A 25,436-nucleotide genomic window follows, 5' to 3' on the forward strand; every position below is an offset into this window, starting at 1 on the left:
AGAGTGCTTGCCTAGCATGCATGAAGCCCTGGGTTCGATTCCTCAGCACCACATAAACGGGAAAAGCCAGAAGTGGCGCTGTGGCTCAAGTGGCAGAGTGCTAGCCTTGAGCAAAAAAGAAGCCAGGGACAGTGCTCAGACCCTGAGTTCAAGCCCCAGGACTGGCCAAAAAAAGAAAAAAAGAAGAAATGGATAGAGTAGGCTGTGGCTATAGCTCAGGGACAAAGTATGTACTCAGTACATACAAAGAACTGGATTCGAATACCAGATCCTCATGAACCAGGGCACAAAGCAAAGGGATTCAGTGGGATTATTATTATCTGAGAGCCCCAAGAAACCAGGCCTCTAAATATACGCTGAGGGAATCATGAAACGCATTCTGGCAGATGTGTGACGTCAAAAGTTACTCTTCAGTAGAAACAGTCTTCTGATATATGTTTTTTTAACGTATTCTCTTATGTGATACTAACATAGATTTTTCTAATCAATGGGGCATTTTTAAAATTTGAATCTTTATTGTCAAGGTGATTACAGAGGAGTGACAGTCACGTACGTAAGGTAGTGAGTCCATTTCTTATTGTGAGAGATTCTTTGTTAGAGTAGGCCGTAAAATGTGATGCTTTTACAGAATGCTTTTGCAAATTCAGAGGATTGTGCTCTTACGTTGTCTCGCGCTATACCGCTACCACTGTGTGTACGTGGGTGAGGAGAGTTTCTGGGTTTGAACTCAGAGCCTCATGCTTAGTAGACACGAGGTCTACCACGCTAGCCATGCCTCCAGCCCTTACTACTGCTTGTAAGCCATTTAATGGATGAGGGGACAGCAAACTATTTTGAAACAAAGAAAGAGACTTCAGATTTTTACACATGGTGCCGAATGCACTTTTATTTTTCAACTATGTTTTTAGCCAATTTCCAACAAAAATAAATAAAAATGAACAACACTTTGTAGATTATCTACATTCTCCTTCAATATCTTAAGGTATACAATTACCAAAGCTGATATTGAACATAAGGAAATTGATACAATTCAGTACTCTGATAAATTCATAGTCAAATAAGTTACTTTAAACTGCATGCAATACAACTTTATGTTCCATAGCATCTTTAGCAGAAACTGTATACCAGAATGGCTCTTCAAACTTCAAAAGTGCAATTACAGAGTGCAAAAATCAGCAGAGAGAAAAATACAGTATATTACACTTAACACCAGCAGATTTGCATGACAGGTATGCTTTCAACATAGTCATTCCTCATTTAAAACTTTAAAATGTACACCAGCAACACTAATCGCCCTTTCCCCCCTAATAGTACAAAAACAAAACAAAACAAAAAAAACAACCAGAAAACATTGGGAAGCCAATCAAACTTTTTATCAAAATCCTTTAAAATAGAAATTGGAGCAAAAATAACCAAGCGAGTCAGAGAGAAGCATTATTGAATTTAACAGGAAAGAGACACTAGTCTTGTGTATTTACTACACAAAACGGATTTGAAGAAAGCAGATGACAGTTCCATTTAGCTAGCTCTCTTCCAAGGACCCAGCGATAAAAATCAGAGCTAAGACATGGCGTGCCATTTCTCTACTGATCTGCCCCACAGCACAGAGGAGGACAAAATGTTATAGAAGAGGAACAGTGGTAACACTGCAGTGGAGAGCTTTCCTACAGTACATCCATCTCAGTTTTACAGTTAAACGTTTAGTACCAGCTCTCGTAGTGTTGGTTTGAGTGTATCTACTGAGATGCCCAGTGACTCTCATGGGACGTCATCAATTCTTCGTCTTTATATTTGGCACTTAAGATTGTTTTTGTTCAGTTAAGATTGTTTTGTTCAGTGAAGTATAGGTAGTCCGTTTGGCACACAGCGAGAAAGCCATAAGATAGGGAGACAAACTAGTGTGAGCCAAAACCTGTTGGTTAGTTGTAGGAAACACACAGTGGCAGCCATATCTTATATGCTCACGTCAACATTATTTTCACAAACCCTTTGTACTTCTGACCTATATTCACCTCCAAAGCGCAAGCTCAACTTTTTGCTACTTCATTAGTATTCACAGAGCATGGGATGTTGCTAAATTGGGGTGTCGCTAAGCTGGAGTGTGTTTGCTTCATGTGTGTTGGCTATGCATCCAGCCCCAGTACAGACAAACAAGACAAGCCCAGGAAACCGCACTTACAGAAATCTAACTCTAACTTTGCTTCAGGGGCTAACTTTTCTAAAGCCCTTAAAAACCAGGGCAAAAATACCTAAAGCTGCATGCATCAAATTATAAGCTATTTACTATTTATTGGGGTGCTTAAGATAGAGCCATATGTAAATACGGAAATGAATATTGATATATTCATAGCAAATTTCATGTAAGTGAGATAAATGAATTGCGGTTGACTTCTCAGTGAGATTTTCTTTAAAATAGATCCGTGAACATAGCAAATAGACGTCGTTTTCTTTTTCCCTTCTTTTTCCCCCCCAGTACTGGGGTTGGAACATCAGAGCTAGCGCTGTACCCCGAAGGCCCACCTGCACTTCCCGCCCTTTGGTTAATCTCGGTGGAGGTAAGAGTTTCCGGAATTTGTCTCTCCGGGCCGGCTTCTCAGATCTCAGCCTCCTGAATCGCAGTCCAGGCAAAAGCCACTGACGCCGGCTTAAAAATAGACCTCCTTTACCTACAGTCGTGTCAACAGAAAGGTATAGGACCTAAAACATGTTTCTGTACAACACATTTGACTTCGGCACTGATAAGCAGGAAATAAATATAGACTTTTAGATTTTACTGATTTTAGTTTTACTTTGTCCCATTTTTGAGGATCCTATGGTTATTAATAAAGTGACAAATGACTGTAATACTCCGTCCAGCGGCGCTCATGGGCCTGAAGGCATTTATAGATGAACATGTATACGCATGGCACTGTTTGGTTTATCTGCTTGCTTGCCTAGTGCGAGGGGCAGGGCCAGGGATTTAGGTGGGAGCCACGGCGGACGCCCCGGGTATGGAAAGCCAGTCCTGGCACCTGACCTGGCGAAGGATCAGCCATGGTTTACGATCTCTGCTTTGTCCTAAGGATGTGTCAGGTGAAGGCGAAGGAAGAATGGGCCGTCCCTGACCTGGTATGTGACCCACGGTGACACTGCCCCGAGCTTGAGCACTGGGGAGGCAGCTCCCGCGAGACCCGAGGGTGACCACAGCTGCCGCTTTCTTAGGCAACCAGCTGCCCCAAACACTCTCAGGAGCTCCCAGGACAGCACAAACCCTAGTCCCTTCCCGAAACAGAAGCAAGTGACAGAAAGGGGGCCTTAGTTTCATCTAAGCTACCGCAGGGGCGGGGGGACGAAGCCAAGTCTCTACATTCACAAAGCTTTCAAGTGCACTTCTTGTTGGGAAGAGTGCGTCATTCTTTACTTTTCCTATTCTTTCCACTTCTTGTGTCAGGATATTCTAATAAGTATATAACGTTAGGTTCTAGAAGAAGCTACGCACCATTCTATTTGTGAGTAAAAAGCACTTTTGAATAGAAAATGAAATAGCTGCATTTCAACCTGTAGACAATATGTAGAACCCTGGTCTAATTATACTTTCAAATAATGATTCGGCCATCAAATTTGTACTCAGATTTAATGTCCAGCTATTTCACAAATTCCCTCTAAATACTCTACAGTGAAGCAAAAGTTTTGTCTTCAAGTAAGGATTTTCTCCTTGATTGTCTGACAAGCAATAATTACCTCACATGATGATATACTATAAAAAATACAGTCTCTACAATGGGTATGAAATATCATATATATATATTTACATTTACTTTATTTAAGGAAAATCTGTTTGATAATGACTGCTAGCTATAGGAGTTGTGGGTTGACATAAGAAACCACCCTGTTGTTCTCCAGGAAGACAGATGTCAAATGTCTCGTTAGCCATGACGGAGCAAGGAGACTCACAAACTTGTCAGGCTCAGTTTGTTCCAGATTTGTAGTGTGTAACCCAGAACCTGTGTTTGCTTCTCTCAAATCTCAGTTGCACTCCTGGTGTACAGTGGTCACAGGAAATGTAACAAAGTGTGTGTGTGTGTGTGTGTGTGTGTGTGTGTGTGTCTGTGTGTGTATGTGTATACCAGCTATCATTTGTTTGGGGATTAAAAAAGTATCTGATAATAAATTCTTTTGACCATACCCTTAGGTTCCCACAACTGTGTCACTTCTGACATTTTGGGAGCAACGAACCAGATATGGCTCATCCCGAAGCCCTGGGTCTCAAACAGGCTCTGGGACCAACAACCACCAAAAAAACAAAAACAAAACAAAAAGCATTTCGCTCAAGAAATTCTTACAAAAATATCAATTTTGTTCTGACATTAAATATTTTACACATAATATATTAGCAAATAGTCTCTCAAAAATAAAACACTTTCCGAGTGCATTAAAAATATACAATTGTTGACCTGACATATGACCCAACATAAATATTATTAATAGAATATTCACATGAACCGAGTAGGCCAGGCACCTCTGCCCAGATTTTGGATGGCATCGTTCAGACTTGTGGCAATACCGGCTCTCCTGAGGTCACTCTCTCGTATTCTTTCTTTGACTTTGTACTTTTTCGATTTTTGTACCTGGAAATTAAAAAAAAATGGTTAGTAATCAACAGGAATAAAAACAAAGCATTTTAACAAAAGTAATCAATAGATAGATGTGTAAAGCACATGCATACAGTGTCCAAGTGACAAAATTAACTAGATAAGAGGAAATGGAGGAAGGAAAGGAGAAGCACTTTATATCCAAACCAATTTGGGAGGAAACGGATGAAAGAAGATTTCTCAAAGATTCTAACATAGCCATGTGCACTGTGAAGTTACAAAAAGAATTTCCCGCTCTGCTCTACTCTTGTCCCTGTCTCTATTCCTCTTTCTGTCTCCATCATATTCAGTTCTGTGATGAAAACAAATTAGAAGATATTTTTATTTGCTGCATATGTAGTCTCAAAGGTGAGATAGTCAATTGAGTCTTATAGTAGTACCATAGAGGGGCTGGGGATATGGCCTAGTGGCAAGAGTGCTTGATTGGTATACATGAAGCCCTGGGTTCGATTCCTCAGCACCGCATATATAGAAAATGGCTAGAAGTGGCGCTGTGGCTCAAGTGGTAGGGTGCTAGCCTTGAGCAAAAAGAAGCACAGGGACAGCGCTCAGGCCCTGAGTTTAAGACCCAGGACTGTCAAAAAAAATAGTACCATACATTCACACCTTCAGTATTCATAAAAAAATAACCACTGAACAAGTTGGACCAATTTCAAAATAAGGAGAAATTGGAGACATTTTCATGGCAGTTATTATTAGCTACCTCACATTGTTTTTTGTAATCTGGTACTAATCAATAAAACCTGTCAATCTGTAACTCTATTTTCTCCTGGTTATCATCTTGTGACAATATGCCACAACAGGACAGGGTATGACCACTTTAGGGAGCAGTAAGGTGGTAAAATCAACTGACAACTCATTTCTACATCTTCTCTTGAAATTTTAACATCACAAGACCGATTGGGTTATTCATTTACAAGGCCATGTTTTGTAAAATAAAAATATGCCCTAATAAATTAAAATAAAAAGATCTAATGCCAGCATTCTGCCTCACAGTTTACTCCTCATTTATTAGATTATCATACTCGGAACTAAACTAAGCCTTGTAATTATCGTTAGGTAAGAATTTCTGTCTGTGTTTTGTAGAACTAATGTTCCCTATTTGACTTGCCTAAGATCACACAGGCAGTAAGTACCAGAGCTCACAGACGATCCATAATCATGTCACTACCGCAGTGCTGATTCTGTGTTATCCCTCTAGCATTTTGTCCATGTTTCCACCCAGCTGTATAAAGCGATTGCAAACAGTAGAGTATCAACACACTGGCTTACCATCTGCAGAAGTAATACAGAGAACCGGCAACTGTGACAAGAAACAAGAGGACGAGAATCACCGTCAGAGCCACGTATTCTTTGCTCAAAGGTTGGTGGACGTTTAAAAATGAGTGCTCACATCGGACTCCAGTGTAACCCACTTCACACCTGAAAAAAAGCACAGGAGAAAAATCGGTTATGGGAGAGAAAAATCACGTTCTTTTTCTAAGAACTCATTTTGCACAGCTGTCCATGCAAGGAGCAAGATTTGCTAAGAGCCACAAAGATGAGTTTAAAGACTGAACTTGAGAGGCTCCGCATAGGTGTGGGGGGGGGTGGTGTGGGGAGGGAATTGCAGTATTCAAATGACACGCTTCTCCCTTCTCCCTCTCCCTTGGTGGCCCAAGGCAGTTACTGATCTAGAAGCGTGTTTTAGTGTATGATTGGTACGTATTGAGATACACTTGGTATACATCAATGGAATTATTTCTTGAAACAATAGTTGATATAGACATTCAAGAGTTGCTATCGTAGCAGGGGGGGTCACATCTCAAAACCCTTCCTCCTGTGTACCCCAAAACTTAGGTACAATTCCCTAATTTCAAGCGCATGCAAACACACGCGTGCGCGCGCACACACACACACACACACACATACTCTCCCTCCTGCCCCTCGTCTAAAAGTCCGTGGAAATTCCTAACAGGAGAGGAGGCCCTGCAGGCGGAACCGGAATGCTGGGGGCTTGCTGGTGGAGTACTACCTGCAGTAGTTTTCACTCATGTCCACCAGGTAGATGCACTGTCCGTGCAAACAGTAGCCGTTCATGTCAGAGCTGCACTTCGTGATGGACACTTGAGCCACCCGTGGGCTGTCTTCTTTCTGGACTGTGGGAGAAGCAGAACGTGGAATACATTCATTCGGGTTCAGTTCCTGAGGCCATTCATTTCCCTTCTACCACAGTGACCCCGTAGCTGGCCGGATGTCACTGGGCCCATGAGCACTTCAGGAGCAGGAAGTCCCTTCAGTTATCCACTCCCTAGCCCGGTAACCAAGCCACGGAAGCTCAGGGAGTAGACCCACACTGAATAAGACAAAGGAAGATGCAAGGCCGCCATTCGCAGAAGGTAGACCTCGTGGATGGGAAAGCTAAGTTGAACCCCCCCCCCACTCTCCTGTGTAGGGATTATTTATGTCTCAAGATAAAATTCACCTAGGTTGTTTCTTTTTTTTGGGGGGGGGGGTGTCTCAAAGCAATTCTGAGATTCATTTATTTCCAAAAGCAATTAATTGCAAACAGAGAGCATTAACTAATTCAAAAGGGTCTACTAGGTCTATTGGTTTTTGTTTTTAATGCCACTGTCTTGTTGTTTTGGTGTATGTTTCCAAATTATTGAGGTTACCACCAGAGACATCAAAGTCTCTAAACATCTCTTACATAGAGACCTGAACTTGAACGAGACACAGCAATAATGCCTGTTAAAAATAATGGCAACGACTAAAGTTGGAGTCATGTTAAAACGAATGCCGTAACCTACAAGGAAATTTCGCTTTACGTGTTTTAATTATGGAAATGCGAAGCCTGTTTATGAAATTAATTTTTTAAAATCTGAGTAACCAGAAAGGACACGAGCAGAGAGGCCGACCAAACCTCCAGAAAGCTCGATGGCAATGGGCAGGAAGGAAGTTAAGGTAGTGGTGGACAATAGGATGTTTTCTCAGAGTGACCCTGGACTCAGGCACTGGGGCTGAGCACAGAGCAGCTCTCGAGTGGAACTCGTCCACAGTCTGCTGAGCACAGAGCAGCTCTCGAGTGGAACTCGTCCACAGTCTGCTGAGCACAGAGCAGCTCTCGAGTGGAACTCGTCCACAGTCTGCTGAGCACAGAGCAGCTCTCGAGTGGAACACGTCCACAGTCTGCGGTCCTTGAGGAGGAACACGGTGCCTCGCTTGCCTTTATCTCCGTGCCTTCGTGTGTTGTGTGAGACATACTAAGCATTCAGGAAGAGGTTCGGTTTCCCATCCTGAGATTGCACATTTGTGGCATATATAATGTATATGTATATGTATATGTATATGTATGTATATGTATAATGTATATGTATATACATATCTACTTACAGTATATGTATATCTACCTACGGATCGGTAGATAGACCCACGGTCATCTGTTTGCATCTACAGTTTTGTTTCAGAAAGGTCTGATCACTGACGACCCTGGGCTCACCTAATGCCGTGCAGTTATTGTCGGAGTCTCCCGGCATGCATGACGGGATCACGGTGGTGCTGAGAGCCGCCGGCAGAACATGCAGACCTGAAACATGGAGGGAAAGCAAAGGTGTAAGCCACGCTTCAAGAAGAGAACTCTTCATCGCACTTCTACACAGCTTCCACGTGTGCGGCGTGGCTCATCAGCTAAAGGACTGATTCCACCAAGCACAGACCGGAAAATCATTCATGGAAGCCGGCACAGAATTAGAATTGAAACAAATGAAGCCCAGGTCTTCTCTCCAAGGATAAAAGCCCTGGCATTAAATTCATAGGAACAGATCTGACTTCTTTCAAATTACACTTATGACAACAACTAACCAGGAAACGCAACTTAAAACACATTCATACATTATTCCTCTAAATGCCTAAATTCCTTTCTTTGTATTGTATTGCATGCAAAAACAGATCTAGTAAACTAGGTAACCTAGGTAGAGTCAGAATACGGTTGTTTCTCCTTAATCATGGAATTTATTCCAGAACCCTCCACAGATATCAAACTCTGTAATTGTTCCAAGTCTCTTATGTATAATATTTGCATATAACCTAAGGGAGAAAAATAGTCTAGAGCTTCCTGAGCTTCACGGAGGCCACTAGGTCATCCGTGAGGGACGCAGAACATTGGCCTTTTAGCAGACAACAAAGCATGTAACTTCTCACATCGTTTAAATCCCCTCCGGACTCCTCCCAGCAAGACGCATCAGATGCAGTGTATGCACTTGTACTTCCTTGAGTAGGAAGGAATGGCAGTAAACTCCATACATGTTAGTTACACACAGTCTTTAGGAAATGCTTCTGCACCTGGTCGACACTGAAGGCCAGCTACCGGGCTCATCTAACAGGAGAAGGGCCAGGCACACCGCGCCTTCACGTCCAGTTTCTACGAGCACAGTGAGCTGTTTCACCGTCGCCAGTTTTGTTTTGTTTTGTTTTGTTTTTAAAGATATTTGTTCGAAAATAAGCACCAGAATGACCCAAGTAGTTTGTGAACTGGGTAGAGAACAGGAAAGAAAATCCCTCCTAATGCCACTCTCGTTTGCTCATGAGCTTTTAGTCTCTTCTGTTTAAGTTCCAGGTATTTGTACTTCAACCCCATTGCAGTCTGTGGGAGCAAATGTAGCAGCAGCTGGCATGTCTTAAACATATGCCTTACAGAGGGCTTGACTAGGTAATTTTCTGGGGATACTATTATATGTCCTAGGAGACAGGTAAGGACACTTAGCATAAAGAGTTTAGACAATGTTGCCCAATAATGCACGTTTTTGAATGAATCACATGATCAAATTTGGGAATGGGAGGAAAAAAGTGCTAGAACTTAAGGCGCACCCCAGAGCCCCCCAAAAAGTAATCGTGTGACAAACCTAGAGCTATGTAATTGCAAACATGTGAGTTAACTTATTTCGGTTTCAGTTTTCTTTATGTTATAAAGTTTCGGTAAGATCGAAATGAAATGATTTTTTTCGTGGGGTAGCAGAGATTCACAACAAATGTTCCTGGACGATCAGCCTGGAGCCACTCGTTTTAGCCGTATGTGTGGACAGCGCCCTCTCGTGGGTTATAATAAAATTATTAATCTATAAAACGTGTTGTTGGGGGACTAATCTATGCAAAGTATGAATTTTATTTTTTATTAAACATAACAGGGTTGTACTGATTAAGCAGATTCCATATTCTTTGTGTCCTAAAAGCCAAGTTATATATTAGCTGCGCCATCACGCTTCACATTTCCATATTTTAAACATGATACTTAATAATAATCCTATGGCCTTAGTAGTCTGGTGAAGTCCTCCTTGTCTTCGCCAAGATCACTTATAAACCCATGAAGGTAAGAGTTAAAGAATCTATCAAACGTCAACTCATAGGCTGTATCAATGATTTGAAAATACTATTTCATTGCAGGCCCAGAAATTTTCTCCGCACCACTGTTTTGCGTACAATAAAAACGCTGCTTCAATTGATCTTCTAGAGCCTTCTATAAACACCATCCTTCTTCTGTGCTCTCCTACCATGGCTAGGGCCTTTCTTTCATTGTCCATAAAACAGAAATAAATGTGTATGCTCGTTTTTAAGAACTCAAACCCCTTAACTCAGTATCCTCAATACAAACGAAGCTTCTCCTGTCTTGTGATTTCCCCCCCCCGCCCCGCTTCATTCTCCTCTTCCTCCATACTCCTTCCATGGAGGGCATCCCAGGCCGGGGAAATCTGCACCTTCTAGCCTGGTTCCACTGTCCCTGGCAGAACCCAGTCTTTCCTGCCTGGTGTTGCTTCCGGCCCGCCGTGGCACGCAGTTCATGGGCCTGAAGGTGCTGCTGTGAGTCTGTCCTGCGCTCTGTCAGGGAGTTTAGCAGTTGGGAGTTGTTCCACTGTTGGAAACTGTGTTCCAGTTGTTCAGGCGACAGCCAGGTGAAATATTTGTCTTTGGGAGTGCAAGAACGTTCAGCCCAGGGTGTGTCTCTGGGAGAGCTGCCCCCGCCGCACCCCCTTGGACGCCGGCCATCGCTCGGGACAGTTTCCGTGGGACTGGCGACGGCGTGCCCACAGCAGGCTATCTTTTAGAGAAAATTGTAGATAAACGGAAACATTGGTCCCACGTGGCAGCGAGTAACTCAGCTCCACCACAGAGCGACGTGGCTAAGGAGGCAGCAAGGGCAGCTGTCCATCTCTCCCCCAGGCCCTGGCGGTGCGGAGGGGAGGCAGGGGTCTGCAGGCCGCTCGCCGGGGCTCCACCCCGGGCCCCCGAGTCGGGAAGCGAGGCGTTATTCAAGGCGGGCGCGGGGGGCTCACGCCTGTCATCCTACCCGGGAGGCTGAGATCTGAGGATCCCAGTTCAAAGCCAGCAGGGGCAGCAAGGTGCATGAGACGCTCATTTACAACGAACCGCCTGAAAACTGGACGTGGGGCTACGTCTCAAAGGGGTAGAAAGGAAGCCTTGAGTGGAAAAGCTCAGGGACGGCGCCCGGGCCCCGAGTTCAAGCCCCACGTCCAACAAACCACAAGCCAAACCATTATTTGTTAGTTTAGAGTCGTGCCGGGAGGAAGCAAGGTCCGCGCTGCATATTTCTTCCACTTAGTAACTTGTCCACGATTTTATCGCTCTTTGTACATGACAACGGGTCTGACTCGATCACCGATGTGATCGTCGAGTTGTCCGGTCCTCCCCCCTGGATCGCTACCAACGAACCCAAGATCTTGGAGACTGTCTATGTCTAAAACAGAATCTGGCGAGGCGTGTGACACGGGGAACCCCCAACCCCAGGGCGTTGGGGCCGGGTGAGGGGCGGGCGCGCGGTCACCGACCTGGCGGGCACAGCGCGCTGTCCTGCCCTGGCGACGGGAGAGCAGCGCCCCGCCGGCCTCTCGCTCATCCGGCCGCCCCCTGGCCGCCCCCCCGGCCGCCCCCCGTGGCGCCCCCCGTGGCGGGGGCGGCGGCAGTGAGCGGAGCCACTGACTCACAGGGTGCAAGCGCCTCTTTCCTCTGAGTCAGGGCCGAGCCTCAGCCTTGTGCAATGCCGGGGACCCCAGGGCCACCCCGGGGCTGGGGAGGGCACCGCCAGCCCGCACCCGGCCGGCCAGGCCACGGCCACGGCGCCCGTGGCCAGGCTTCGCGAGCAGGTGGCTCGGGAGCGCGCGGGACTCGGCCTCCGCCACACCCCTCGGGGACTCTGACTTTCCCACCCATCTGCTGTCACTCGGGACGGGTCGGGCACGCGGGAGGCTTGTTAGGCCGTGGGCACTTTCAAAGAGGAGCGGGCAGTGCCCACCGGCCGTGGCCGTCGTCTTCAAGGGTCGGTGTCGCTGTTCGCCAAGGCCGTGCTGCCCCTCGGTTAAGGTCACTGCAAACGCTTATCAAGTCAGAGACGGGAAGACATGCCTGGGTATTTCTGAGTCACAGGTTCCTTTTCAGGGTATGAACACATCGCTTTGTGAGTAGAAAACTCTCTACGACTCTCTTCTCATAGGACTCTTTTGAGAGGGAAAGAGCGAGCCTCTCACCTCGCCACACTGATCCAGGCTGGCCTGAAAACTCATGCGTGTCGCTCCACGCCGACCTTGAACGCCCAAGGAGTTTAAACCCTGGTACCAGAAACGACAGAAAGAAACGATAGAAACAAAGACTAGAAAGAAGATAAGTTATATCTCTGTCTTGTCTCTCCTACCCCTTCCTTCCTCCCTCCCTCCCTCCTCCCTCCCTCCCTCCCTCCCTCCCTCCCTCCCTCCCTCCCTCCCTCCCTCCCTTCCTTCCTTCCTTCCTTCCTTCTTTCCTTCCTTCCTTCCTTCTTTCCTTCCTTCCTTCCTGCCTGCCTTCCTTCCTTCCTTCCTTCCTTCCTTCCTTCCTTCCTGCCTTCCTTCCTTCCCTTCTTTTCTTCTTTTCTTCCTTTTCTCTCTCTCCTCCTCTCACTCTCTCTCTCTCTCTCTCTCTCTCTGGCCCACAGGGAGTGTAGATATATTTAAATTTTGGTCAACATACTATCAATGAATACAGACTGATACGAGATAAAAATGTAGGGAAGAGGGGGAAAATGATCCTCTTAATCAGAAGCAACAGAATCTCAGAATATTTTCTTTCTCAAGTACATTTTAGAAGAACAATTTCCGGAGTCAAAATTCAGTGGTGAAGACTCCGGGTAAAATATTGACCTAGCTATCTGCATTGATGAGCAATATCTGGTTATTTTTACTGAGCTCCCACTGACCCTGGTTAAACACACCCGTCCAATGAGATATGACAAGGACACAAGAGGAAAGACTAGGAGGCAGCGAGGGAGGGTTTCATTAGAGTTCTTCTGACATGACCCTTTCATCTTAGAGATGGGAAGAATTTCCTTTCATCAGCAGGGAGCAGGGATTTGGGGGGACTTCAGTAGAAGCTGTAGCACATTCAAATGAAGCCTTATGTACAGTGTACATGCTATGTAACTATTTCTTCATTCTTTTCCTAGTTCACAATACTTTTCCTAGCTAAATGGGCATTATTTTAAGTATCAAATAAGGCCCTTCATAAGATACCATTGGATGATGTTAATGACAGGTCTAGTTTATAAAGTACTTCTGTTCCTTCCTTTCTTCCTCCCGTCCTTCCTTCCTCCTTCCTTCTTTCCTTTCCTTCTTTTTTTTCTTTTCCCTTCTTTCCTTCTTTCTTTGTGTTCCTTTCTTTCCTTTCATTTAATTTTTGACAGTCCTAGGGCTCAAACTCTGGACCTGGGCACTGTCCCTGAGCTTTTTGCTCAAGGACAGCTCTCTACCACTTGAGCCACAATGCCAATTCCGGAGTCTTCTGGGTAGTTTATTCGAGTTACGTCTCATGGACTTTCCTTCCCATGCTGGCTTTGAACCACGATTCTCAGATATCAGCCTCCTGAGAAGTTAGGATTATAGGCATGAGCTACCTTCCCCTGACTACTTTTATTATTTTCTAATATCATCTTGCCCATTAAATCCATATATACTAGATTGACAAGTAGATATAATCTACATTTTACAGGCTTACAGAGGAATATGTCCTATCTAGAAGTATAAAATAAAAGAAGTGATTTTTTAAAATCTATGGTTGATACACCAAACTTCTTGATTTGAAACTATAAAGTTTTTGACATATATAAATTATGTATGTGTGTGAGAGAGAGAGAGAGAGACAGAGACAGAGTCAGAAAGAGCGACAGAGATCACTGTCATGCCGCAAATTTGAAATTGCAGAATTCTGACCCAAGAGCTCAAGGACTGGTGTTTTATTTTCCAGGCAAGCATCGAATCATCCTAAGTCGTCTGAATGGCATCCTAGTTAATTGAATCATTACCTTAACCTAGAATGCTATTGAACCCTGCTTCGCCCTGTACCTAGACACCCAGTCTTACACAAACTGCATGGCCAGAGGACACTGAGTCTGCTGCATTACCTCATGTTTTCCGAGTTTCCAGAATTGCATGGCGGGGCTTGGCAAGCAGCTCCTCCCTGAGCAGCTCAGCTGTGAGACCTTTAAGGAGCCTTACCAATGCCTCCCAAGGGAACGTCCCAACTGCAGCAACAGCCACTCTAGTACATCACTTGCATCAGCCTGCACTCAGAACGAATGCCGAACCACTAGAAAGCCGCACATCATAGACAATCCAGAAATCGGAGGTTCATCCCCAGAGCTCAGTTCAATTTTTTTCAAGGTGACTATCTGAGTATTGATTTAAAAAAAAACTCAAGGCAACATTTCTTCCTTCTCATTGTTAAAAGAAATAGGTTATCGATTCCAACTCAGTGTCTGCTGTATTCAATTTTGCAATTATATAAAAAAATCTTCAAATAAAATTCAAAAACAACAAAAGTAAATGAGATGGCATTTTTGATGTTGCGGTGTGTATTACTCTCCCTGGGGAATACAAACATAGCTGACTTACTCCAGCAACTACTTTACCACGAAAGTCAGAGCTTAGAACAGTGTTGATAAAGAAACATACGAGCACGAAGCAGAAGACTGGTGTCATTTAGTTCAGACTTGGAAAGCAGTCGTGTGGTTTCTGGACCGGATTTCGCATCAAGAGCCGGGAAGCTTGCGTATACACAGACCCTTTCCCTGGTTTGCGTCCCCAGGATTCCGGCAGCTTCCGGCCACTCGGGAACTTCTCCACTAGCTGCCCTCCTCTCTGCTTGGAGTTTTCACGCAAGGCTGTTTGTTCTGCCACTTGAGCCACAGTTCCACGTCTTCCTCTCTACTATGCTCTCACCAACCTTGAGGTCCATCTTAGCCATTGTTTTAACACAGCCTTGTAAATTACTATCTCTAAGTCCGCATAAGCTATTTTACTTCACAGAGTCTTGGTTTCTGCGCTGGTCAAAAACGGGCTAAGCCAGGTGCCGGTAGGACTTGCCTGTAACCCCAGCTACCTGGGAGGCTGAGCTAGATAGGAGGATCCTAAGCCAAAGCTAGCTCGTGTAGAAAAGTTCTTAAGCCTTTTATCTCCAGTTAACCAGCAACAAGCTGAAAGGAGAGGTTTGTCTTGAGGAAAAAATATTAAGGAAAAGTAAGAAGCCCTGAATTCAAGTCCCAGTACTGGCACAGGAAAAGAAAAAGGAGGCTAATCTTAAGTATTTGTACAGTGGATTCAATGAACAAAATGATGGATGTAAAGCACCGAACACCAATCCCTGGCTCATGGCAAGCATTTGATAACTACTGCCCTCCTTCCTACCTCCTGGACTGGGGTCCCAGTTTGGAACCAGAACCTACAATTACCCAAGCTTCTTACCTGCTCACCTGACTAGAACACAGAAGGCAGCTGGGGGGACTGGGGTCAAAACCCAGACAGGAATGGCCTGTGACGCTCTCTGCCCAGATGTGTCATCTCAGATTGTGCCACAACTGGTAGCTCATAAACTCTCAGGGTCAGCAGAGAGGATTCAAGGCCAGCCTACTGTCGCACAGATTCCTGCTTCTCCTATCTTCAGGAAAGAATGTTGACTGTGCCGCTGTCCCCCATTGCGTGATGACATCAGACCCAATTGTCTAGGAGATGGCATTCAGGTTTGTGCTCAAAAACCCATCTGAACATGAATGCGAATGTTTGATTTAAAACAAGAATCCCAAAACATAACTACAGAACTCAAGATGAACAGATCTCTTCTTTCTAGAACAAGCATAAAATTAGAAGGGAAAAATCCAGCTCCCAAGTTTTAATTAGTCAGGAATATCTCTTTGCATGATGGGCAGTAGAGCAACAGTGAAGGTAAACCCAGATGTGGCCGCTCTGGATAGCATTCCCTTTCTGTGGGAATAAGGGTCAGCTGCTCAACCCATGAAGCAAGACCATCACTCAGCATCAACACATATAATCTATAAATAACCAGATGATTCTATGTGTAGCTACCAAATCTAGATGGACTGAGAGAGTGTACAACTTCTCCCCTGAAATCATAAATGCATATAAATTCAAGAGGAAGCAATATTTTCTGTATATTTGGGGAGGATAGAGTTTGAGAAAAGTTTTTCTATATAGTCTTTTGTTGGGGGGGGGGAGCAATTTCAGGAAAACCAAGTAGCCTTGTCTTTCCCCCACCCCTATGCTTTGGAATTAACCAATAGGAAGTGCATACCTGAATGGAGTATAGAGATATGATACAGAACTTCAAACAGGAACTTTCCTAGTGGCAGAGAAATATCTAAACAGACTGGGAAAACAGAAACTGACCTAGCTCATTTGGAACTGGGCTGGGCGGCTGATGAAATAGGTGAACTATAATTAAGTAATGCAATAAAGGAGTTAAGCACTTTCATGACAACAAAAACACACAACAGACCCACACACGCTCTAAGTGAGTAGTAACCAGGTTATTCATAGATTCTTGTTGTCTCAAATTAGAATATTCAAATAGATGTTCAGAACAGATACTTGCATTGTTCAGAACTACCTTCCTAGTGGGGGTGTGGAAAAAGTCTACACTATTTTGACCTCTAGGTTAATTTGGAACTCTAGGAAGGTGATTAGCTTTGTGATTTCATTCTTTTTCACAGAAACCTCAAAGCAAAGCCAGCAGAGCCACACTATCTACCGAGAATCTGCCAGCTAGTAGAAACCACAGATCAGGTTTCTACTTAGTTTCTGAACTTGAACACAACTATGCATAGTATGTGTTTTGATTAAGTCTCCCAACCCCTGAGAGAAGGCATGTGGAAATAATAATTTAACTGTCACATCCTGCAAGTGTGTTAGTGCTGCAGCTTCAGGTAGAATATGAGTCTGTAACTTTCCTTTCCTTATTAAAATGCCCATCTATAGCAAGAGCTTCTATCCAACTCCAAATTCTTTTTGAACTTTGAGACATGGGAAATAAAGAGATTCAAAAGAAGAACTAGAAAGACGCTACACCAACTTGTTTAGGACAGGAAGACTTGCAATAAAACAACCCTCCATAGCCTACAGGTTTGGGGGTGCAATGACCTCCTGACTTAGCAACTCGAGGCGCAGGTGTCTGGGGCAAAGCCAAGCCCCTGGCCTTCTTGGGGTGCTCACAGGAGGGCATTTGAACTCTGTGAGCTACAGCCAAGCTGGCACGGGGCTGGCACCCTGGCTCCGGGAGGCTGGGGAGCCAGCCTTTAGCGCCCTGGGCGGGGGCTGGGAGGAAAGGCAGCGTTTTCCCACGGCTTCCTTCCTCGCTCCTCTAGTCCCTCCCAACCCGTGGGGGTTTCTAGGAATGGCAAAAGTAGCAAGGGGGTGGGGGTGGGGGCCCCCCCGTAAAGGAGGCTGTTCATGGGGGCCCTCCCCGTAAAGGAGGCTTTTCATCTTTTCATGTTGCTTCCCAAGAAGAAGCCCCACGGGGGAAGCCGGCGCAGAGGCCCAGGGCTCAGCTCTGGAGCGTCGGGGGAGACGGAGTGTGGGGACGGATCTGGACTTGTCCCCCGACAGCTCCTGGGGCTGCTGGGGAGCTGGTGGGGCGGCGAGGGGGGGCCGGGGCGAGCGCTTACCCAGGCAGAGCAGCAGGGCCGGGACCGGGCTCGCGGGGCGCGCCTCCATCCTCCTTCCTGCGGGGGCTCGGCGGGGCGCGGGGGCGCAGGGGCGCGGGCCGCGCAGGGGCGCAGGGGCGCGGGGCGCAGGGGCGCGGGCCGCAGGGGCGCAGGGGCGCAGGGGCGCAGCGGCAGGCGGCGGCCGGGCTGTGTCCGCAGCGGGCTGGGCACCGAGCCTGGCGGGCGAGTGAGGTCCAGTGGCCGCGCGCCGCCCTTTTATGGGGCCGGGTAGCGGGGCGAGGTGCGGATGCCGGGCCGGCGGTTGCACAACGCGGCCCCCGGGGGAGGAGGGGCCGGGGTCCGGCCGGCCGGCCTCCCCGTCCGGGGCGCGGGGAGCGGGCCCGAGGGGTGGAAAGGTGCCCGGTGCGCGGCCGCGGAGAACACTCCCCAAACTTTTCCACCCCGGACGCGGCGCAGGGGGAGGTGGGGAGCGCGGACCTGATGGGTCGGTTCGCTTCCCGGGGTCACCCGCCGGGCCGTGGGTGGCGGCATAGCTGTGAAGCAAAGTCATCAAAGTCGCCTTCCCGCCAGGAATGGTGTGGCCCGGTGCGCGCGCGCCTGTGTGTGTGTGTGTGTGTGTGTGTGCGTGTGTGTGTGTGTGTACATGATCACCAACTCCCCATTCAGGAGCAGACTGACACACCTGGCCCCCACCCCACGTCCTCCCTCCCTCCCTCCCTCCAACCCTGGCTCCCCACTGCCTCCCCCCCCCCCTTCCCATCTCCAAGATTTGGAAGACGTGGCTTCACTGGGTTGGATTGTACTGAATGCCCTGTGGTCCTCAGGCCGCTCTGGTCCTTGGGTTGGGTTGTATTGGGTGCCGTGTGGTCTTCAGGCCGCTCTTTGGCACGGATGTCCCCGCATCGCATCCTCATCTTGCTGCGCCTCTGCACAAAGAATCCAACCTCTCGCCTCCGCGCGCCAGGCCCCCGGCAGGGCATCCAGCGGATTCCCCTTCTCCAGGCCTCCACCGCTGGTCGGGGGAATCCAGGCCGCAGGGAGCTAGAACCCCAGCCTGCCCTCCCCGCTGCCCGCCCTCCCCGCTGCCTCCTTCCAGCCTCTACCCAGGAGCACAGGTTCACCCATATGGACCTTGCCTATTGTGGGGTATTCACCCCACTTCTCTTTCCACTCATCCTTGGTCATCCATGCTCCATGCGTACTTCTGTTGTATGTAGATCTCATGGTCTGATCTTCATGCTACATATGGTGAGTGGTGTTCCCCTGCAGGGCCTGAAAATGAAGAGCAGATGTAACATGGCACCATCTGACTAGAAAGTGGAAGGTGATGAATGTGAACTCCCTACCGTTTTATTCTTAATTTTACCTACTGTAGTTGCAGTACTACTAGTAGCAGTAGACAATGTGTGTCTCCCTTACTGCAAGGACTTTGTGTGTGTTTGTCTTCTTTTGCTTGTTTTCAGCACTAGCAATCTGTACTCGTGCCTCATTCGTGACAGAAAAAGGTGCTAGATTCTTTGTTGTTGCTTTGAAGACAGTTCATGCCAGGGTGGCTTCAGTGTCTAGGTCCTTCTGTTTTTTTTGTTGTTGTTGTTTGTTTGTTTGTTTTATTTTTACCTCCAAAGAGTTTGGGGTTACGAGATTACAGGGATGTGCCACCATCACAAACTTCAATATATTTCAACCACCAGAATCTCTTCCTGGCAATTAATACTTCAGGCTTCTTTCAGTACTCAGGATTTAGAATGTGTAGGGGAGTCCTTGAACAACTCACTTTAATTCTTTTTGTTTACTTATATGTAAATCAGGGACAATCGTATTTCACGCCTTGGAAGATAATGTAAGCACTTAGCACAATACCTAGTAGAGCTAGAGCTCCTTTAAAGCACCTACTAAGCACAGGATGTTGGTGCCACATAGGTGGACACTAAAATAAATGATAAAAAGTTAATTGATGAAAATTAAGATAGACGTGGGCTGGGTTCTCAAGTCTAGCTTTGACCCTGTCAAGGAAACCTCACAGTGACTTCTCACTGTTGGGTTCTGTCGAAGGAGAATGGACTCAAGAAAAAAAAAAATAGGCTATTTTTTATGAACAATCTATAGCAATGTTTAACAAATTAGAAGTAGAAACTGTCTGGTTGATAATAGCTTTTACCCTACACAGCAGATCTGGAGCGGGGTTGGGGGGGCATAGCTCAAATGTCTGGGCACTAAAAGCATACTTGGAAAGAACGGGGTGCCACCTGGGACCATTTCCCAGTTCTGCATAGCGACACCTTCAGGTATCTGCTAGGAGCTGCGGGAAGAATTATTCATTCATCCCAGTTTCATCAAATAGTGTTGTGTCCTGTGCTCCAAAGAAAGAGGAAGGGGGGTGTCATGAGAAAAAATGGGGTCATGATAACAACAACTGGCAAGAGTCAACTCTACCACAATGATATGATCAAAACGACGATTTTTTTTTTCCATTTGGTGGCTGATGACTACAAGCATGAGCTATTAACAGTGTGGGAAAAAAAATCCTCACGCGTGTCCCAAAATTTTCCACAGCACTGTGCTCTCCAACAAGGTGATTTTTAACACAGGGTGAAGAAATCTTTTCTTTCTTGGTTCTATGTTTACTCAATTTTCTAGCCATTACTTTTTGAGAATGACTCCACCATGACACATCGGGGAAGATTTGCCACTGCCTCCGCAAAATAGTATTCTTTTTTTTTTTAATAATTGGTAACAATTTTCATTAAGTTCATTTAAATAGATATACTGCATAGTATGAAGTACAATCATGTTTCCTCTTAGAGGCACAAAACACGTTTGAAGACAGACTAGACTAGTTGAAGAAAAAAATAACCAGGTCATGCAGAATTTTCCATTTAAGAAATGACTTCCAAGCATCAATCAGATCAGCATTTTCAGTTTGACAGAAATTTGTATTTCTTTCCAAGGAGTTAGCAAATCGAAACATAATCTAGACACTATAACTATTATTACTATTAAAATACATTGTGTCTATTGTGATTAGCAAAATGTATTTATTACAAATGGACACTAAAGTGTTGGTGGCTTTCTCCTATGCAGCTCTTCATTGTACCTAACAAACATAAGAGCACTATTGGACTGGCTGTGAAAGTAATTGTTTTATGTTATGTTAAAAAGGGTTCTCCTAGCACAAAAAAGAAAAAGAAAAGAAAGGGGAGAAAAAAATACCTTAAGGAGTCCTAGGCCAGGAGTACTGATGTTCAGGCCCTGCACTAAACTCCATTGCTTATAGCTGCACAAACTCTAAGACGCTAAGCCTACACATAGAGCCAGCATTTAGCAATAGACAAGGACTTACAAAAACATTGTAATTCTTCCATCTCCTGCTTTTCTCTTTCAAATTAACATTTCTCCTGACCCAAACTGGCATTTGTTTATTATAAAATCACTGCTTTCTGAAAAATAGCATAGGTCTTTTTGGTGGATTAGTTTTTACATAACACAAGATGCTTTAAGTCCCTTATTAGCCAGTTGTTAGCAATAGTCACTTAGGCAAAATGGTTTTGGGTTGCTTTTTAAATAATTGAAGTGGTTCACTCCTGTAATCCTAGCTACTTAGGAGGCTGAGATCTGAGATCATGGTTCAAAGCCAGCCCAGGCAGGAAAATGAGACTTATCTCCAATAAACCACTCAGAAAAAGCCACAAGTGGCGCTGTGGCTCAAGTGGTAGAAGGTTAGCCTTGAACACAGAGAAGCTCAGGGTCATAGGCCAGGCCCTGAATTCAAGCTCAGGGACTGTCTAAATAAGTAAATAAGTAATGTATTTGTAAAATGGTGCTTCCCATTCTGGAGATACTAGATTCAATTTGAGCACCTGAAAAGACAAACACAAATCAAAAGGCAAGTGTTCAACAAAGGCTGTTAGACTTAATATTCAAAGTATGTGCATTCTTTACTAGTAAAAAGTACTGAGAAATCATTATTTAGTCTGAATGTATTCTCATGTTGATCCTCTAGGGCTCTTTTAGCAAGCTCTGCTTGAGTAATAATTGGTTAACATATAATAAGTCAAAATGATGGATTATGAAAAGAAAAACAAAGCATAAATATGCAAGCAAAATTCTGGGTGCTGTATTTGTTCATAACCTTTATGGAGCAGAAACTTTTGAATTTTAACCCATAGTCCACATTTCTATCTGTAATAAACAATGCTAGTTAGGTAAATCTATTAGCAACTACTTGTTAACTTACCAAGTATTTGTTGAATGTCTCTGTAATCATATGGTTAAATAGATATAGAGATGACAGATGCAATCTTCAACCCTCTTCTCCACTAAATTTTAAAAGAAGAATCTTTCAATGAAATCAGAAACAAAGAAAAATACAGAGCATAGAGAATGTAATGATTCTTTTCTTCATTTAAATAGCCTGCTTTACAGATTGAGGGAGGTATTTTTCCTATGAATCAATCCATTATTAGATTGGTTTAAGAACTCCGAAAGGAAATTTCTCTTATTTTCTTTCAGCATACAATTAAAGAGATGGAATAATATAAAAAGTGATCAAGTTCTAGACTTTATTGAATAGTAAACTCTTTTTTTTTTTTTTTTTTTTTTTGGCCAGTCCTGGGCCTTGGACTCCGGGCCTGAGCACTGTCCCTGGCTCCTTCCCGCTCAAGGCTAGCACTCCGCCACTTGAGCCACAGCGCCGCTTCTGGCCGTTTTCTGTATATGTGGTGCTGGGGAATCGAACCTAGGGCCTCGTGTATCCAAGGCAGGCACTCTTGCCACTAGGCTATATCCCCAGCCCCGAATAGTAAACTCTTAATCATTAACCTGATAATTTGAAGGACATTGTCAAATTAAAATGGATTCTAATGCCTTAGAAAATCACATACCATTTGAGTACTGAGTGATGTAGATGACTACATCTGCTAATCGGCTAAATAAGTTGGATGCATTTTCAAACATGTTCTTTATTGTGACTTCATTAAAAATCAGAGTGATATGAAGAAAGGAACATGAAAGTGGATGTTAGTTCTTAACTTAATGGGATTTGCCAAATGGTGATAACACCAAATACTCATTCTGAGCATTTTTAACTCGTTCAGTAGTTTTAAATACACTTGCTTCTATCTGCCTCAAAATAACTCCATGAGATAAACAATTTTTTAAATTTCCATTGTATAGACGACACTAAAACAAAAAGAATAAAGAATTTTTCTAAGATCCTTATGGCTCAAAGACAGAGATAAGATCCAAATCAGGCAGCTTCTCTTCAAACTCTTCAACCTCCCTCCAAATCCCGCACCACTGACGACATTTCTTTACCTGTAACCCCCTGGTGCAGCTCAAGTGTAGGGTTTTGTTATACAGATACACTATATGCAATGTGTGCGTGTGTATAGTATTATAGATGGCATATAACAATGTATTCTTATTCTATATACAAAACACGTGATATACATGTATTCATATATATGCTCTCATATTTTTCCTACGGTCCATTTTTTTTCCTGCAGTTTCATAGTCTCTGATGATTTTCAAGGACCTTTCACCTCTCTTGGTAGATAGGCTTTACTTTCTTTCCCTAAGAAGAACTTTCTATGCTATGGTCTTCCCATTAAGGAGAAAATTATATTTGTCTTTCTTGCTTTGGGGAGCTTTCCTTTTTTTTAATTGCTTACTGTGCCTGTGAAAAGCACTTGGTTTATTTTTATTATTTTGTGACATCAAAATGCCATCTATAAAGTCCCTTCCACAGAATCCCGTGAAGAATCCATTAGCAATCACAGGATCAAACCTATTTGCTGCTAGAAGCCTGACTGCGGTTGAGGCTGCTGTTGCCTACACTTGCCAGGAGTTATGCCTAATGACAGGAGAGCCTCCCCCTGCACAAACCCACACAGCGCTAATTACACACGTCGTGATGATGAATTAGGAATGCAGCTTTGCCTACTCAAAGAACTGCCCAAGTTTAGCTAACACCTAGTCGCACGGCCTGCATGGACATGTGCCTACATTAATGTTGCTGCTCCTTAAGCAACGTTTTTATAGCTAAATTGCGAGCTTCCAGAAAGCCGTCCATGATATCGGCATCTGTTCAACAAAACAGTTTATGTCTCGGGAAACAGAAAAGCAGGCATGCAATTGAACACATTTCATTTTAGGAACTTTATAGTTCCCTGGTAAAGTATGTAATTGCATGTAGATTTATGGGCTCCTCTAAGTATTTAATATTAATAGTCTCAGGGGTGGAAAAAGACAAGACATACATAATAAATGCTTAAGCAGAAAACTATCTTGCCTTTTGATGAGCTCTAAGTTATCAGCATTTGCTTCCTCTATATAAATATTAGTAAACAGCACCTAGAAATCCTTGTTTATGTATACCTGGGAGGCAAGGCATCTAAAAAAATCAAGTAGAATGTCACAAAAGAAATCTGAGCTGCTATAGAGGGAACTCCAACCTAGGTCCTGTTAGGCCAGTATTGTTCATCCTCAACCCCAGGATTTTTTTCTCTATGTAACTGTATCACTAAGAGACAGGTAAGGCCTTGCTAGTGGAGTCACTGCAACAGTAACTTTTAAAGTCTTTATGACTGACATTGTGTATTTGACTTAGAAAATAAAACTACATACCAGTTCAGATCTACTCACTTATAAGCCTACAGTTCCGTAAGGATATATTTGCATACATGGTTAATATTTTATTAGGCGGGGCTGGGGATATAGCCTAGTGGCAAGAGTGCCTGCCTCGGATACACGAGGCCCTAGGTTCGATTCCCCAGCACCACATATACAGAAAACGGCCAGAAGCGGCGCTGTGGCTCAAGTGGCAGAGTGCTAGCCTTGAGCAAAAAAGAAGCCAGGGACGGTGCTCGGGCCCTGAGTCCAAGGCCCAGGACTGGCCAAAAAAAAAAAATATATATATATATTTTATTAGGCGACAGGATGCAAAATTGTTCTCGCCCACGTCTGCATTTAAAATCATTTGGTCGGCTTTGAAGAAAATTCTGACATTTATGCCTTTCAGAGATTGCGGTCCCTTCAGCCCCAGAATGGTCCTAAATAAATACATTTTTTTAAACAAACAGACAGCTTTCTCTTTTCCTTAAACATGGAGATAAAAATGGTTGAACTATGTATTTTGGAAACAAACTCTAGTTTTGAATATAAAAATGATTTTTTGTGTCCGATCTTGTATAGATCTCTGGGCTTGATTCTTTTCATCCTACAAAGGTGGACTCGACCTGTGGGCTCACCAGTACTTTAAGGATCTGGGGTCCCCTGCACAAGATTCAGCAAGTGTGCAAACACACTAAAATATTCTACAGTGACAGCAAAGATCCTGTCCTCGAGGTATGTACAAGTACTTCCGCTTGTAAATAGGTTGCTCCAGTTTTCTAACCTTTCTAGGGTCTTTACTTGGACATCTTTATTCTGTGTGTGTGTGTGTGTGTGTGTGTGTGTGTGTGTTTAATTTTCTTCCCTTTGTTTACAACTTAGTAGACATGAACTCAAGAAAACAATACAGTGATTTAGAAACCTGAAAATCCAGACAATTTTTCAGATTATGGAGACTTCTCTGTTACAAGACCCAAACCACATTTATGAAACTTTCCTCTTTTCAAATGAGGGAAATAAACAACAAAGATGTCAAATCTCCTTAAAATAAGAAAAAAAAAAACCAGTTGGAAGGAGAAAAGATCCGGCATCACTATTGGGAAGTCATGGTTTAAGTCCTCCCACCTTATAATCTGATTTAAGCTCAGTCATAAGACTTGAAGAAAATTACTCCTATCTTTCATGGAATTCAAATGAGTCCAGGAAACACCGAGACATCACTGTGAGAT

The 25,436-nt window shown here is 44.5% G+C and overlaps 1 protein-coding gene across 1 annotated transcript; it reads right to left on the bottom strand.

The window, feature by feature from the left end:
* Positions 1-3,233: 3,233 nt before the first annotated feature.
* Positions 3,234-17,653, bottom strand: Ereg (epiregulin). The gene is made up of 5 exons (XM_048364336.1): positions 17,599-17,653; positions 8,110-8,196; positions 6,646-6,769; positions 5,904-6,053; positions 3,234-4,607 (listed from the first exon to the last, which is right to left on the bottom strand). Exons 1-5 carry the CDS (start codon positions 17,645-17,647, stop codon positions 4,526-4,528), a joined length of 492 nt encoding a protein of 163 aa, XP_048220293.1. The 5' UTR covers positions 17,648-17,653; the 3' UTR covers positions 3,234-4,525.
* Between the last annotated feature and the right edge of the window lie 7,783 nt (positions 17,654-25,436).

This window comes from Perognathus longimembris, chromosome 16, assembly GCF_023159225.1.
Source record: "Perognathus longimembris pacificus isolate PPM17 chromosome 16, ASM2315922v1, whole genome shotgun sequence".
Lineage (NCBI taxonomy): Eukaryota > Metazoa > Chordata > Mammalia > Rodentia > Heteromyidae > Perognathus > Perognathus longimembris.

What these genes read in the sequence shown, in the direction of transcription:
- Ereg (XM_048364336.1), bottom strand. Translation starts at nt 17,647, where the DNA reads ATGGAGGCGCGCCCCGCGAGCCCGGTCCCGGCCCTGCTGCTCTGCCTG. An exon ending in CAATAACTGCACGGCATTAG is followed by an intron (nt 6,770 to 8,109) that starts GTGAGCCCAGGG and finishes CTTCTCCCACAG; the next exon opens with TCCAGAAAGAAGACAGCCCA. An exon ending in ATGAGTGAAAACTACTGCAG is followed by an intron (nt 6,054 to 6,645) that starts GTAGTACTCCAC and finishes GCTTTTTTTCAG; the next exon opens with GTGTGAAGTGGGTTACACTG.